This window comes from Piliocolobus tephrosceles, chromosome 1, assembly GCF_002776525.5.
Source record: "Piliocolobus tephrosceles isolate RC106 chromosome 1, ASM277652v3, whole genome shotgun sequence".
Classification (NCBI taxonomy): Eukaryota; Metazoa; Chordata; class Mammalia; order Primates; family Cercopithecidae; genus Piliocolobus; species Piliocolobus tephrosceles.
In genome coordinates this window covers 69,550,564-69,567,767 of record NC_045434.1, presented here as the reverse complement: position 1 = coordinate 69,567,767, position 17,204 = coordinate 69,550,564, and the positions used below count along the sequence as shown (strand labels likewise).

At 38.6% G+C, this 17,204-nt stretch overlaps 1 protein-coding gene across 1 annotated transcript in view; it reads left to right on the top strand.

Annotated features, from left to right (window-relative positions):
- NSL1 (NSL1 component of MIS12 kinetochore complex) overlaps positions 1 to 17,204 on the top strand; it is a 42,771-nt gene that overhangs the window by 8,857 nt on the left and 16,710 nt on the right. Inside the window, exon 4 of the mRNA XM_023203782.2 lies at positions 393 to 447. Coding sequence (XP_023059550.1) covers positions 393 to 447 — 55 coding nt within the window. The remainder of the gene's footprint in view (positions 1 to 392; positions 448 to 17,204) is intronic.

Below are 17,204 nucleotides of genomic sequence, written 5' to 3'. Positions count from 1 at the left end.
AGTTTTCATGGAAATATGCATTTTGAGTTCCAAACGCTTGTCCTGAATGAACTTTTGAAACACAGTCAGTTCACAATTGGAGACTACCCTGTACTTTAAACATAACATTCAGTCTCTGTGCTTTTAATTTGCTTGATTGCTTCTTCTGATACTTTTTTGTGGTGCCACTTCTCAGTGTATGCAGTAGGTGGCAGTACTGTAAAAGACATAATTCAGACTTAGTTTGATTGGTTTTACCTTCTCTCCTCCTCTTCCCTGAAGACAGTAGGATTTAATTTTTTTCCTCAAAAGAATGGTACTATTTACTCTAGTATATTTGCCATATTAGCTGAAAGAGATGTTTATATGAAGCATTAAGTGATTAAATCTGTTTTAATTTATGTTATGTTTAGAAGCAATACCACCCTGTTGTACATCCACTGGACCTGAAATATGACACTGATCCAGGTGAGTCGGTATCCATTTGTGGTAAAAATGAAGCATCTGCTTATAATTTTTATGGGTTTCTGATACTCTTCTAAAAGGATCAACATCAAGGATATTCTCCCTTTGATGCTTTAACTTCCTACAAGTTATTGATGTTTAGCATTTCAACTAGAATTAAGAGGACTAGCTTTACACCCGTTGACTCAGAATTCCAGGGGTGTTACCCCAGAATCTGAGCTTTTATAAAGTTCTCACCTGATGCAGACTATTATAACACATACCCATCTCTAACTTCTAATACCCTCCTCTCTCTGTGATTGTACTTTTCAATCTTTGCATTACAGCCAAAGCTATACTATTAAAGCATTCTCTCATAGTGTCACACCTGGTGCAGTCATCATCATTGGTTTCTCATTATTTTATTTTATTTTTTTTGAGGCGGAGTCTCGCTCTGTCGCCCAGGCTGGAGTGCAGTGGGCGGATCTCAGCTCACTGCAAGCTCCGCCTCCCGGGTTTACGCCATTCTCCTGCCTCAGCCTCCCGTGTAGCTAGGACTACAGGTGCCCGCCACCTTGCCCGGCTAGTTTTCTGTATTTTTTAGTAGAGACAGGGTTTCACCGTATTAGCCAGGATGGTCTCGATCTCCTGACCTCGTGATCCGCCTGTCTCGGCCTCCCAAAGTGCTGGGATCACAGGCTTGAGCCACTGCGCCCGGCCGGTTTCTCATTATTTCTAAAATCAAATAAAAATATATTGAATTTAAGAAGAGATAATTATACTCATTATGCCTTTGAACTCAGTTTTGTTTCCATTTAGATGTATCCCATACAACAGGGAGAAAGAAACTTGACACAAACAAATTTATGTAAATCCAGCAACAGAACTAGCATTGCTAAAAATGTAGATTATGTATATTTTCAAATGACTGTATTCTCACATTAAAAAATTTATTACAGTTTTTCTAAGAGTCCTTTTGGAATTTCTCTTTGACACTCAAAAATGCCATTTCTCAACTGTTAGGATAAAACAGTTAAATACCCGATTTATTTATATGGGATATTTATACTTAAAGCTTTGAGTACTTTGTTGAATTCTGAATTACTCTTTAATATGTTCCTCCACCTTTCCCAAATATCCTAAGCTAATGGGATAAACCGGGGGGTGGGGGGGAAGTATAAGCATAAAGCTACTCTGAAGTTGATTAAAATCGCATCACTTACTGTGTTTGACATTAAAAATTGACCTAGGACCTAACACTCATCAGTTTCCATGGTTCACTAAAAAGGGGTAGTTGCCAATATGCAGTGGTTGACATATACTTGTTTTGGTTTTGAATAACGTAAAAACAGTAATTGAAACTTGTGGTATTATGATATACTCAAGTATTACTTTTTAGATACAGTTAATTTCCCTCTAAAGAAACTTGGTTACCTTTTTATCCTAGGGAAAACACACTTAGTTAAATTATCCTTTGAAATGTGATTTTACTTTCACTGTTCTGATTATGTAGTATTAGTGGAAGAATCTTCTGTATCATATGATTCAGACTTCAAAAGTAAGCAAAAGAATTAGAGTCTATCTTTTGGATAGATTTTGAGTTTTTTCATTATGTATTTTCATAATGTTAAGCTTAGAATAGCATCAGTTCCTTAAGGACAGCAAAATTAGCTTACAGTTATTAACTTTATATCTTTGGCCAAGTCACCTGACTTCTTCAAGCATCAGTTTCATTATTAGTAAAATGACGAATTATAGATTTGCCGTCTAATGCTTTCGGCATGAATTCCAGCTCTGCACTAAATATTACAGAATGTCCTGCCTACTTATCAAGGTTGTAGTATAACCAAACTGCATAAGGGACTGTATAAACTATATAACCAAAACAATACATCACTAGTAGTTTATAAGGATATACTGTGTAATAATAACGCTATTATAAATTGCATCCCATTTATAATAGTATACTGTGGGGAAAAGAGAGATCAGACTGTTACTGTGTCTGTATAGAAAGAAGTAGACATAAGCGACTCCATTTTGTTCTGTATTTGAGATGCTGTTAATCTGTGACCTTACCCCCAACCCTGTCCTTGCAAGAGACATGTGCTGTGGTGACTCAAGGTTTAATGGATTTTGGGCTGTGCAGGATGTGCTTTGTTAAACAAGTGCCTGAAGGCAGCTTGCTGGTTAAAAGCATCACCATTCTTTTAATCTCAAGTACCCAGGACACATACACTGCAGCAGGTCGCAGGGACCTCTGCCTAGGAAAGCTAGGTATTGTCCAAGGTTTCTCCCCATGTGATAGTCTGAAATATGGCCTCGTTGGAAGGGAAGACCTAATCGTCCCCCAGCCTGACACACGTGAAGGGTCTGTGCTGAGGAGGATTAATATAAGAGGAAAGAAGGCCTCTTGGCAGTTGAGATAGAGAAAAGCATCTGTCTCCTGCCCGTCCCTGGGCAATGGAACATTTCGGTGTAAAACCCAATTGTCTGTTCTATTTACTGAGAAAGGAGAAAACTGCCTTAGGGCTGAAGGTGGGACGTGCTAGCAGCAATGCTGCTCTTTATGCACTAAAAAAGTTTATGGAGATGTTTGCATATGCATATCAAGGCACAGCACTTTTCCTTAAACTTATTCATGTCACAGAGATCTTTATTCATATGTCTTACTGCTGACCTTCTCCCTACGATGATCCTATTATCCTGCCACTTCCCTTTTTCTAAGATGGTAAAGATAATGATCAATAAATACTGAGAGAACTCAGAGACCGGTGCTGGCGTGGGTCCTCTGTATGCTGAGCGCCGGTCCCCTGGGCCCACTTTTTCTTTCTCTATACTTTGTCTCTGTGTCTCATTTCTTTTCTCAAGTCTCTTGTTCCACCTAACGAGAAACGCCTACAGTTGTGGAGGGGCAGGCCACCCCTTCAGTATACATTATAGTATTGTATACCTTATAATCTACTGAACTGGTAAAATCATATGAAACTGATTAAAATGGCTTAGTAAGAAAGTGGAAAGCATAAATTTCTATGGGCCTTAAAAGTCTGAATCAGCAGCATAGGAAAACTTTTTTGTGGGAACTTCTGGAAAGTTTTTTTTTCCTTTATTGTGATATTAAGTGATACAAAATTTCTTTGAAAACTGACATTCTTAAAGAGGGTTGTCAGTTTTTCAAAACTATTTAGGCAGTGTGTATAACATTGACTCAATTTAGTTATATTATGAACTTTGGGGAATACAAAGATAAAGCAGACAGATTCTCCCCATAAAGAGCTTATGTCTGAGTAGGAGAAATAAAAGATGAACATAAAACAGGATTCAGTTAGGAACCCCTAACTGGTTCCTTTCCCAGCTTTCCCTGTTTGAGTAAGTGGCATCTATACCTACATGTTGCTTTAGCTGAAGTTAACCTTGATTCCTTCTTCTGTCAAGCTCCTCATACCCAGTCCATCAATAAGTCTCATAAATTGTTCTTCATATAATCTCACATTCGTTGACTTCTCTTCATCTTGCTATTGCCATCTCTATTCTAGGTTACCATCACTCTAGCCAGGATTTCTACAAATGCTCTCTTAGAAGGTCTTCTTGTTTCGTTCTTGCTCTCTTCCATTTCATTCTGCATACATAGGGCAGAGTGATTTATTTTATTCTTTGAAATATTTCAAACATATAGAAAATAAAGAATGCAGCATAATGAACATCTCTGTTCCCACCACCCATATTTAAGTGTTAATCACATTTTGTCATACTTGTTTCAGACCTTTTTAGAAACTAAAATGTTCAGATATAGTTGAAACTTTCTTTGTGTCTTCCACTATTCCATTCCATTCCCTCTTACCTCAGAAGTATAACCTCAGAATCCTCAAGCTGTGTAAATCTTTGCTATTCATGTTTTTATACTTAATTTATAGATACATATCCATAAACAATGTATGGGACTTAAATTTTTATATAAATTGTATCATACTGATCATATCATTCTGCAACTTTTTTCTCCATCAACATTGTGTACACACAGAGCTCTCTATTCATTTAGCTATTGTATATAGTATTCCAGTTTATGAATATGCCACTGTCCGTTCCTCTACGAGGGGACTAACTCAGATTGTTCGTTTTTTTCTTGACATCTTGTTCTAGGTTCCATTTTTTTTTTGAGACAGGCTGAAGCCACCCAGGCTGAAGTGCAGTGGTATGATCATGGCTCATTGCCACCTCAATCTCTTGGGTTCAAGTGATCTTCCAGCCTCAACCTCCTGAGTAGCTGGGACTTCAGACATGTGTCACCATGCCTGGCTAGTTTAAAAAATTTTTTTGTAGCGATGGGGTCCCACTGTGTTACCCAGGCTGGTCTGGAACTCCTGGGCTCAAGTTCTTCTCCTGCCTTGGCCTCCCAAAGTGCTAGGATTACAGGCATGAGCTACTGCACCAGCCTAGGTTTTGTGTGTGTGTGTGTGTGTGTGTGTTTGTTTTTTTTACTTAGTCTTTTCAGCGAGTCAGCTTTTAGTTTTGTTGCCTTTCTCTAATTTTTTTGTTTGTTTGTTTTCTGGTTCCTTGATTTCTGATCTTTAGTATGATCCTCCTGTTTTTGTGGGGTTCGTGTTATTTTTAGTTTCTTGAATTGAGCACTTAATTCATTTTTTTGTCTTATTTTTTAATAAATTCATTTAAGGCTACACATTTATCTCTAAGTCCTGATTTAGCTACATACCACAAACATTGACATGTAGAACTTTCATAGTTCAGCTCTATTTTTTAGTTTCCAAATACTGTATCAAAAGTTTTTGTTGTTGGTTTTTGTTTTCTTTCTTTCTTTTCTTTTTCATTTTCCTTTTATTGCCTTCCACTGTGTTGATTGAATTTTCTTTTTCCTTTTATTTTTCTCTTTCTCGTTTCGGAAACTATATACTATGTTTCTATTCCATGTGTGTTTCCTGTAAATTTTATTTAATTTTAATTTTATTTTATTGAGACGGAGTCTTGCTCTGTCACCCAGGTTGTAGTATAGTGGTGCAATTATAGCTTCACTGCAGTCTTGACCTCCCAGGCTCAAGCAGTCCTCCCACCTCAGCCTCTCAAGTAGCTGGGACTATAGGTGCAAGCCACCATGCCCAGCTAATTTTTATTATTTTTTTGAGACAGAGTTTCTCTCTGGTTACTCAGGCTGGAGTGCAATGGTGTGATTTCATCTCACTGCACCCTCCGCCTCCTGGGTTCAAGCAATTTTCCTGCCTCAGGCTCGCGAGTAACTGGGATTATAGGCATGTGCCATTACACCCAGCTAATTTTGTGTTTTAAGTAGAGACAGGGTTTCACCTTGTTCATCGGGCTGGTCTTGAACTCCTGACCTCAGATGATCCACCTGCCTCAGCCTCCCAAAGTGCTGCAATTACAGACAGGAGCCACTGTGCCTGGCCTAAGAAATATTTTAATTTTCTTCTTAGTTTCTTTATTGACACAGTTGTTCAGGAGCATGTTGTTTAATTTCCATGTATTTGTGTAATTTCCAAAATTCCTTTTGTTATTGATTTGTATTTTTTTTCCGTTGTGGTCTGAGAAGATACTTCATATGATTTTGAATTTTTATTTTTTTTATTTTTATTTTTTTTATTTTTTTAGGCAGTCTCGTTCTGTTGCCCAGGCTGGAGTGCAGTGGCATGTGTGATCTTGATTCACTGCTGCCTCCTCCCCCTGGGTTCAAGCAGTTGTCATGTGTCAGCCTCCCAAGTAGTAGCTGGGATTACAGGTGTGCACCACTACACCCAACTAATTTTTGTATTTTTAGTAGAGACGGGGTCTTATCATGTTGGCCAGGCTGGTCTTGAACTCCTGGCCTCAAGTGATCTGCCCACCTCGGCCTCACAATGTGCTGGGATTACAGGTGTGGGCCACCATGCTCAGCCTGATTTTGAATTTTTAAAATATATTGAGACTTGTTTTGTGGTCTAACATACCTATCCCTGTATGTCAGAATGTTCAATGTGCTGATGAAAGAATGTATATTCTATAGCAGTTGTGTGAAACGTTCTGTCCATGTCTGATAGGTCCATTTGGTCTAAAGTGCAGTTTAAATTCAATGTTTCTTTGTTGTATTTCTATCTAGATAATCTGTTTTGTGTTGAGAGTGGGCTGTTGAAATCCTCAACTACTATTGTGTTGATGTCTCTCTCTTTAGATTGATAATATTTGCTTTAATCTGGATGCTCTAGTGTTGGGTATATATATATTTAGAATTATTATATCCTCTTTCTGAATTGATCCCTTTATCATTATGTAATGATCTCCTTTGTCCTTTTTTACTATTCTTGACTTAAAATCTCTTTGATCTGATACAAGTATAGCTACTCCCGCTCACTTGGTTTCCATTTGTGTGGAATATCTTTTTCCATTCTTTCACTTTTAGTCTGTATGTGTTTTTACAAGTGAAGTGAAGTTCTTGTAGGCAGCATATAGTTGGGCCATGCTTTTTTATCCATTAAGCTATTATTTGTCTTTTAAGTGGATAATCTATCTACACTCAAGGTTATTATTATTGATATGTGAGGGCTTATTCCTGTCATTTTATTAGTTGAGTTCTGGTTATTTTATATATCCTTTGTTCCTGTCTCTCATTGTTTATCATTGTGGTTTAGTGGTTTTCTATAGTGGTAACATTTGAGTTTTTTTCTCTTTCTGATTTGTATGTCTGTTCTTCCAGTGAGTTTTATAATTTTGTGTGTTTTCACATGATGGTAGATACGGTCTTTTTGCTTCCAGATGTAGAACTTCCTGAAGTCTTTTTTTTAGGGCTGGTCTAGTGGTATTGAATTCCTTCAATTTTTACTTGTCTGAGAAAGACTTTATTTCTCCTTCATTTTTGAAGGATAGCTTTTCTGGGAATAATATTCTTGGCTGATAGATTTTTTTCTTTCAGCACTTTAAATATATCATTGCATTCTCTCCTGGCCTCTAATGATGCTGCTGAGAGATACACTGTAGTCTGAAGGAAGCTTCCCTTCTATGTGACTTTAAACCTTTCTCCTGTTTTTAGTATATCTTTCTTTGCCTTTTGATAGTTTGAGTATAATGTGCCTTGGTGAAGACCTTTTGGGATTCAATCTATTTGCAGAATTTTGAGCTTCCTGTATCTGTATATGTATATCTCTTGCAAGATTTGAGAAGTTTTCAGCTACTATTTTGCTAAATAGATTTTCTTTTCCTTTACCCATCCCTTCTCCCTCTACAATACCCAGAATTCAAGTATTTGGCCAGTTTATGCTGTCCCAAATGTCAGTTAGGCTTTCTTCATTTTTTTTTTTATTCCTCCTCCATTTTATTGTCACTGTTTGTTTGTTTTGAGACAGGGTCTCACTCTGTTACCCAGGCTATAGTGCAGTGGAGTGATCATAACTCACTGCAGCCTCGAACTCCTGGGAGGCTCAAGGAATCCTCCTGCCTTAGTCTCTCGAGTACTGAAGTTCTGAAATTATTTATTCTGCTTGATCTAGTCTATATTTTTAAAATTTTATTTCAATAGTGTTTGGGTCACAGGTGGTTTTTGGTTACATGGATAAGTTATATAGTGGTGATTTCTGAGATTTTAGTGCAGTCCTCACCTAAGCAGTGTACTCTGTACCCACAATGTAGTCTTTTATTCCCTCAACCCTGCAGCCTTCCCCCAAAGAGTCCCTGAAGTCTTTATCTCATTCTTATGCCTTTGCATCCTCATAGCTTAGCTGCCACTTATACATGAGAATATATACAATGCTTGGTTTTCTGTTCCTAGGTTACTTCACTTAGAATGATGGACTCCAACTCCATCCAGGTTGCTGTGAATGCTATTATTTTGTTCCTTTTTATGACTGAGTAGGATTCACATTTTCTTTATCCACTAGTTGGTTGATGGTCATTTGGCCTGGTTCCATATTTTTGCAATTGCAAATTGTGCTGTTATAAACGTGTGTGCATGTCTCTTTTTCATATAATGACTTATTTTCCTTTGGGTAGATATCCAGTAGTGGCATTGCTGGATCAAATGGTAGTCTTGCTTTTAGTTTTTTAAGGAATCTCCATATTGTTTTCAATAGTGGTTGTACTAATTTACATTCCCACCAGCATTGTAAAAGTGTTCTCTTCTCAACACAGCCATGCCAACATCTATTGTTTTTTAACTTTTTAATTATGGCCATTCTTGCAGGAGTAAAGTGGTAGCTCATTGTGGTTTTAATTTGCATTTCTTTGATGATCAGTGATGTGTTGAACATTTTTTTCATATGTTTGTTGGCTGTTTGTACATCTTATTTGAGAATTGTCTATCCATGTCCTTTGCCCACTTTTCAATGGGATTATTTGTTTTTCTTCTTGCTGATTTGTTTGAGTTTCTTATAGATTCTGGATATTAGTCCTTTGTCAGATACATAATTTGTGAATATTTTCTCCCACTCTGTGGGTTTTCTGCTTATTCTGCTGATGATTTCTTTTGCTCTACAGAAGCTTTTTAGTTTAATTAGGTTCCATTTATTTATTTTTGTCTTTGTTGCATTTGCTTGTCATGAATTCTTTGCCTAAGCCAATGTTTAGAAGAGTTTTTCTTTTTTTTTTTTTTTGAGTCGTAGTCTCGCTGTGTCGCCCAGGCTGGAGTGCAGTGGCGCGATCTCGGCTCACTGCAAACTCCGCCTCCCGGGTTCATGCCATTCTCCCGCCTCAGCCTCTGAGTAGCTGGGACTAAAGGCACCCGCCACCACGCCCAGCTAGTTTTTGTAATTTTAGTAGACACGGGGTTTCACCATGTTAGCCAGGATGGTCTTGATCTCCTGACCTCGTGATCCACCCGCCTCGGCCTCCCAAAGTGCTGGGATTACAGGCTTGAGCCACCGCACCCGGCCTAGAAGAGTTTTTCTAATGTTATCTTCTAGAATTTTTATGGTTTCAGTTCTTAGATTTAAGTCTTTGATCAATCTTGAGTCGATTTTTGTATAAGGTGAGAGATGAAGATCCAGGTTCATTCTTCTATGTGTGGCTTTCCAGTTATCCCAGCACCATTTGTTGAATAGGGTGTCCTTTCTCCACTTTATGTTTTTGTTTGCTTTGTCAAAGTATCAGTTGACTGTAAGTATTTGGCTTTATTTCTGAGTTCTCTATTCTGTTCCATTGGTCTATGTGCCTATTTTTATACGAGTACCATGTTGTTTTGGTGACTATGGTCTAATAGTACAGTTTGAAGTCAGGTAATGCCTCCAGATTTGTTCTTTTTCCTTAGTCTTGCTTTGGCTATGTGGGCTCTTTTTTGGTTTCATATGAATTTTAAGATTGTTTTTTCCAGTTCTGTGAAGAATTAACGGTGGTATCTTGATGGGAATTGCATTGAATTTGTAGATTGCTTTTGGCAGTGTGGTCATTTTCACAATATAATTCTATCCATCCATGAACATGGGATGTGTTTTCCATTCGTTTGTGTCATCAGTGATTTCTTTCAGCAGTGTTTTGTAGTTTTCCTTGTAGAGGTCCTTCACCTCCTTGGTTAAGTGTATTGCTAAGTTTTTGTTTGTTTGTTTGTTTGTTTTTGCAGCTGTTGTAAAAAGGGTTGAGTTTTTTATTTTGATTTGATTCTCAGCTTGGTCATTGTTGGTGTGTAGCAGTGCTATTGATTTGTGTACACTGATTTTGTACTTTGATACTTTACCAAATTTATTTATCAGATCTAGGAGCTTTTTGGATGAGTCTTCAGGGTTTTCTAAGGTATATGATCATGTCACCAGCAAACAGTGACAGTTTGGTTTCTGGATTCTCTTCATTTCTTTCTCTTGTCTGATTGCTCTCGCTAAGTACTATGTTGAATAGAAGTGGTGAAAGTTGGCATCTTTTTCTTGTTCTGGTTCTCAGCGGGAATGCTTTCAACTTTTCCCCATTCAACATGATGTTGGCTGTGGGTTTGTCATATATGGTTTTTATTACTTTGAGGTAAGTCTCTTCTATGCCTATTTGTTGAGGGTTTTTTTTTTTTTTTTTTTTTTTTTTTGTGAGATGGAGTCTCACTCTGTCGCCCAGGCTGGAGTGCAGTGGCGCGATCTTGGCTCACTCAAAGCTCCGCTTCCTGGGTTCACGCCATTCTGCTGCCTCAGCCTCCCTAGTAGTTGGTACTACAGGCACCCGCCACCACACCCAGCTAATTTTTTGTATTTTTAGTAGAGATAGGGTTTCACCATATTGGCCAGGATGGTCTCAATCTCCTTACCTTGTGATCTGCCTGTCTCAGCCTCCCAAAGTGCTGGGATTACAGGTATGAACCACCACGCCGAGGGTTTTTATCATAAAGAGATGCTGTTTTTTGTGTGTTTTTTTGTTTTTTAAGACAGACTGTCACTCTCTTTCCCAGACTGAAGTGCAGTGGTGCAATCTTGGCTCACTGCAGCCTCCACTTTCCAGGTTCAAGTGATTCTCCTGCCTCAGCCTCCTGAGTAGCTGGGATTGCAGATGTGCTAATTTTTGTATTTTTAGTGGAGATAGAATTTCACCATATTGACCAGGCTGTTCTCAAATTCCTGACCTCAGGTAGTCCTCCTGTCTCACCCTCCCAAAGTGCTGGGATTACAGACATGAGCCACTCTGCCCAGCAGAGACGCTGGATTTTGTCATATGCTTTTTCCATCTCTGTTGAGATGATTATATGGTTTTTGTTTTTAATTCTGTTTATGTTATGTAGCATATTTATTGATTTGCATGTATTAAACCATCCCTGCATCCCTAGTTTGAAACCCACTTGATTGTGATGTATTATCTTTTTGACATGTTGTTGGATTTGGTTAGCTAGAACTTTGTTGAGGATTTTTGCATCTGTGTTCATCAGGATATTGATCTGTAGTTTTCTTTTTTTGTTATTTCCTTTTCTGGTTTTGATATTAGGGTAATACTGGCCTCATAGAATGATTTAGGGAGGATTTCCTCTTTATCTATCTTTTGGAATAATTTTAGTAGGATTGTTGATAATTCTTCTTTGAATTATCTGATAGAATTCAGCTGGTCCTGGACTTTTTTTTGTTGACAATTTTAAAAATTGCTGATTCAGTGTCACTGCTTGTTATTGGTCTGTTCAGGGTTTCTGTTTCTTCCTGATTTAATCTAGAAGGGTTATATATTTCCAGGAACTTATCTACCTCCCCTAGATTTTGTAGTTTGTGCACATAAAGGTGTTCATAGTAGCCTTGAATGATCTTTTGTATTTCTGTGGTATCAGTTATAATATCTCCAGTTTCTTTTTTTCCTTTTCTTTTTTTCTTTTGAGGCAGAGTCTTCCTGTGTCACCCAGGCTGGAGTGCAGTGGTGTGATCTCAGCTCACTGCAACCTCTGCCTCCCGTGTTCAAGCGATTCTCCTTCCTCAGCCTCCCAAGTAGCTGGGATTACAGGCGCCTGCCACCATGCCTGGCTGATTTTTGTATTTTAGTAGAGACAGGGTTTCACCATGTTGGCCAGGCTAGTCATGAACTCTTGACCTCAAGTGATCTGCCTGCCTTGGCCTCCCAAAGTGCTGGGATTCTGGGCGTGAGCCACCGTAAACTGAGCTTATTTGTATCTTCTCTCTTCTTGGTTAATCTTGCTAATGGTCTATCAATTTTGTTTATCTCTTCAAATAATCAGTTTTTTGTTTCATTTATCTTTTGTATTTTTTTTTCTTTTTTTAAGATAGGGTCTTACTCTGTTGCCCAGGCTGGAGTGCAGTGGCACAATCTCGGCTCACTGCAAGCTCTGCCTCCTGGGTTCACGCCATTCTCCTGCCTCAGCCTCCCGAGTAGCTGGGACTACAGGCACCCGCCACCACACCCGGCTAATTTTTTTTTTTTTTTTTGTATTTTTAGTAGAGACAGGGTTTCACCATGTTAGCCAGGATGGTCTCGATCTCCTGACCTTGTGATCCACCTGCCTCAGCCTCCCAAAGTGCTGGGATTACAGGCGTGAGCCGCTGCTCCCAGTGCTATCTTTTGTATTTTTTGTTTGTTTGTTTGTTTCAGTTTCATTTAGATCTGCTCTGATCTTTGTTACTTCTTCTACTGGGTTTGGGTTTAATTTGTTCTTGTTTCTCTATTTCTTTGAGGTGTGACATTAAATTGTCTGTGCTATTTCAGAATTTTTGATGTGGACATTTAACACTGAACTTTCCTCTTAGCACTGCTTTTACTGTATCTCAGGTTTTTATATGTTGTGTCACTATTATTCATTTCAAAGAATTTTTTAATTTACATACTGATTTCATTGTTAACCCAAAAATTATACAAGAGCAGATTATTTAATTTCCATGTATTTGTATAATTTTGAGAGTTCCTTTTAGAGTTGATTTCCAGCTTTATTCCACTGTGGTCTGAGAAGATACTTGATATGATTTTGATTTTCTTAAATTTATTGAGACTTATTTTGTGGCTCATCATATCACTTATCTTGGAGACTGTTCCATATGCTGATGAGGAGAATGTGTATTCTGCAGTTGTTGGGAAGAATGTTGTGTAAACATCTGTTAAGTTGATTTGTTCTAGGATATAGTTTAAGTTTGTTGTTTCTTTGTTGACTTTTTGTCTTGATCTATCTAGTGCTGTCAATGGAGTATTGAAGTCCCACACTATTATAGTGTTGCTGTTAGTCTCATTTCTTAGATCTAGTAGTAATTGTTGTATAAATCTGGGGGCTCCAGTGTTAGGTGCATATAAATTTAGGATTATAGTATCTTTATGTTGGGCTAATCCTTTTATCATTGTATAACATCCTTCTTTGTCTTTTTTACTGTTGTTGCTTTAAAGTCTGTTTTGTCTGATATAAGAATAACTATTCCTGCTCACTTTTGGTTTCCATTTGTATGGAATGTCTTTTTCCACCCCTTTACCTTAAATTTTTGTGAGTCCTTTTATGTTAGGTGAGTCTCTTGAAGAGAGCAGATATTTGGTTAGTGGTTTTTTATCCATTCTGTATCTTTTAAGTGGAACATTTAGGCCATTTACATTCAATGTTAATATTGAAATATTAGGTACTGTTCTATTCATCATGTTAGTTGTTACCTAGATACTTTGTTTTTTTCATTCTGTTATTTTTTAGGCCTCGTGAGATTTATGCTTTCAGGAGGTTCTATTTAGGTTCATGTCAGAGCTTTTGTTTCAAGATTCAGAACTTCTCTTAGAACTTCTTTAAGACCTCAGGCTCCTGGGATAATGTGCCAGAGAGTAGTTAACTGCATCTGCTGCATAGAAGAGTTCCCAAAGGGAGTGGAGAGTAGTGGGCAACAGTGAGCCTCACCCAGCTCTTTCACAGTTGGTGAGGCTAGTCTCACTCCCGCAGTGCTTCGCTCACTGGATTTAGATCCAGGCAGTCTGCGCACAGAACTCAGACCTGCCCAAGGCCATAACCATGCCCCCTCCATCTGCCCATAAGGCCGGATGCCCAGCTCCTCTGCTCATGTCTTTACACTCACCCCGTGGGTTCTGTTCAAGAGAGCTCATCCCTCCTCAAGATTATATTACAAAATTCACCTGGAAGCTTCTTTCACCCTGTGACCCCTCCCTGAACTCATTGACTACTTCTCCAAGGGCCCCATGAGATACAGCCTGGAATGGCTTCCCTCAGTTCATGCTAGAGACTGGGAATGCCTACAAGGCACTTCATGCTGCTGCATCTACTTTTATATTTCACATAGACTAAATCCATTCCAGCTCTAGGTAGGGTTAAGGCTTTCTCCCATGGTCTGGGTTTTCAGAGTTGCGGGTGGGGATGTGTGCTCCGAGACATGCTCATTCTCCTGCTTACACTCTGGGAACTTAGTTTTTCACCTGTCTTCGTGCAGTAGGCTCCAGCCTGCTGCTTCTTTCAAAGGGTTTGTGGATTCTTTCTATCTTCCTGTGGTGGTTCTTGGAAAAAAGAAAATTCACAGTGTGACTCTCTAGCCACTATTCTGTCCTTCCAAGTGGGAGAGGCATGCTAACACTGCCTCTTATCTGTCATCTTGGAAAATAAATAAATAAAAGATCTAATTCAAGCATGTCTAACCTGTGACCCATGGGCCATATGCAGCCTAGGACAGTTTGAATGTGGTCTAACACAAATTTGTACACTAACTTTCTTTTTTTTTTCTTTTAAGACAGAGTGAGACTCTGTTGCCCAGACTGGAGTGCAGTGCAGCGATCTTGGCTCACTGCAACCTCCACCTCTCCGGTTCAAGCGATTCTCCTGCCTCAGCCTCCCAAGTAGCTGAGATTACAGACATGTACCATCATGCCGAGTTAATTTTTGTACTTTTAGTAGAGACATGGTTTTACCATGTTGGCCAGGCTAGTCTCAAACTTCTGACCTCAGGTGATCCATCCACCTCAGTCTCCCAAAGTGCTGGGATTACAGGCATGAGCCACCATGCCCAGCTGTAAACTTTGTTAAAACATGATTTTTTTAATGTGTTTTTTGTTTAGCTCATCAGGTGTCATTAGTGTTAGTGTATTTTATGTGTGCCCCAAAACAATTCTTCCAGTGTAGCTTAGGGAAGCCAAAAGATTGGACACCCCTGATCTAGTCTCGAACTCCTGACCTCACGTGATCCACCCACCTCAGTCTCCTTAAGTGCTGGGATTACAGGTGTGAGCCACTGTGCCGGGCAGGTTAGTGGCAGTTTTTTCATCCTCCTTTTCAGGGTGGTTAAACTCTGTCTCAGCCCTGGGTTTCAAACAGTGAAGCTGACTCTTTGTTTCCTGTTCCTGTGGAGCACTTTGAACACCTTTTATCTTGTAGGAGGCAAATTCCTGGCTACTTCTCCCTACCAGTAGGCCTGCAGCTTCAGCCTGACTTGCAGCTTTTTCTCTTCTTTTTTCTGGTTCACTGAAATGTTTATTTTGTATATGCTTTAGGATATGTCATTTTAATTTTCTATATTCACTGATGCTTTTGGACAAAGGAAGGGAGTTTTATGAACTTCTGAAATCAACTTGACTAAGAAGTTTAAGATACTTTAAAAAAATGCAAATCAGTTTTCAGTCCTCTGCTTAAAATCCTAAACTCTACTTAAAATCCTAAACTGTAGAGTTTTAGCATTCCCTTAGGTGATCTGGCCACTACCTACCTCTCCAGATTTATTTCAAGCACTTTCCTGTTTGCTGCCAGACTTTCAGTTCTTTGAAAGTGCCTGGCTGTCGCACATGCATGCCTCCTCGCCCAAGTTTGACATCTTCCCAGTTTTCTTTTCTCATTTAAATGTTACCTCCTCAGAGAGATCTTACCTAACCACCCTCATTAAAATACTCCCCCCGGGTGACACCTGTTTATTTCCTTAATAGCACTTGTTACAGCTTGTATTTGTGTTTATTTTCTTGTTTATGCTCTCGCTCTCTCACAAAACTGAAAAAACTCCATGAGTTTTTTAATATTATATTTATATTATACGTAGCTAGCATATAGCAGCGTGCCCAATAAATACATTGTGAGTGACTGTTACTCATCTGTCCATTCAGTTGTATATATTGAATGTCCACAGCATGGCAGAACTGTTCTCAATGTGCAAGATGTAATATTAGTGAGCAGCACAAAGTTCTTACTCTATATTTTAGTGGGAGAAGAAAAGCAATAATTATAAAAATAAATAAGTGCCATCAGTGCTTTAGGGTGGTGTGTTTAGATGATGGGGAAACACTTTTCTGAGGTACTAACAGGAAGGAATTTATCTGGTGATGATCAAGAAAAAGAGCTGTCAAGCAGAGGGAAGAGCTAGAATAAAGTTCTTAAATCAAGAATGAGTTTGATATTCATGGAACAAAAGACCACAGAGGCTGTATTGGAGTGAGTAGAAGGAGCATTGCAAGACAATGTCAAAAACTTGGCTGAGGCCAGATAATACGAGCAAGGGTCAGGAGTTGGAAAGTGTGCCTTAAGAGAGGTGCAACATGGTACTGAAGGAAGTGGTGAGGTGTAGGTGGGAGGGTGTGCTGCAGAGGATTTCATCTACTGAGCAAATGGGTTCAACACATCTCTACATCTCTATAAATTGTAGCAAAGGATTATATTTCAGAAAATCATAAATCACTGCTGAGTTTTTGGTTTCATTTTCACCAGGGATGCTGCTTTCCAATTCTTGGTTCTAATGGCTTAGTTATCTCTTTAGAAACCAGTAGAAGCCACACATCCAATGCTGTGCGTGTTTGCTTGTTTATATTCATAAAATACATTGGAAATAGAAAGGAAATACTCACTTAGTGTTTTTTTTTTTTTTTTTTTTTGCTGAATTTCTGAATTTGGGCAGGCTTTTGCAAGTTCATGTTTCCTAGTTTAGTCAGTACAGTGACCTGAAAGCAAAACTAGGTTGATTACTCAATCTTTCATTTCCACTTTTTCATTTCCCTATGTTTTAGAAAGCAAGTGACTAGGGAAGGCAGTGTTTTCAAGGGTGCCTTACTTCCACATTTTTAAGAGCAAACTCTTTTTAAAAATATCCTTATAGCAATCGCCTGATGAGCTGTCTACCTATAAGATGTGGTCTCATTTGACAGTTACAACCTTTTATAATTCTATTATAATGAATAATTGCTTCCATATTGTCTTTTTTTAAAGTTCTTTGAAATTAACTGAAGAGACTCCCTTTTTTCACTGTCCTTCACTAAACACGTAGCGATGGCAAGGAGCTATTTTAAGTTTCTGTATGGTAAACTTAATGATACTTCCAGTTCTTTTGCTGACCCTACAAGCAGAGGACTCAGAGGCAGTTCCTCTTCTTTCCTAATAATGCTGTCTTGCTTAAGCCACTGTCACAATATTTACAGGTAGCCACTCACAAATAGTTATGTTTTAAAAA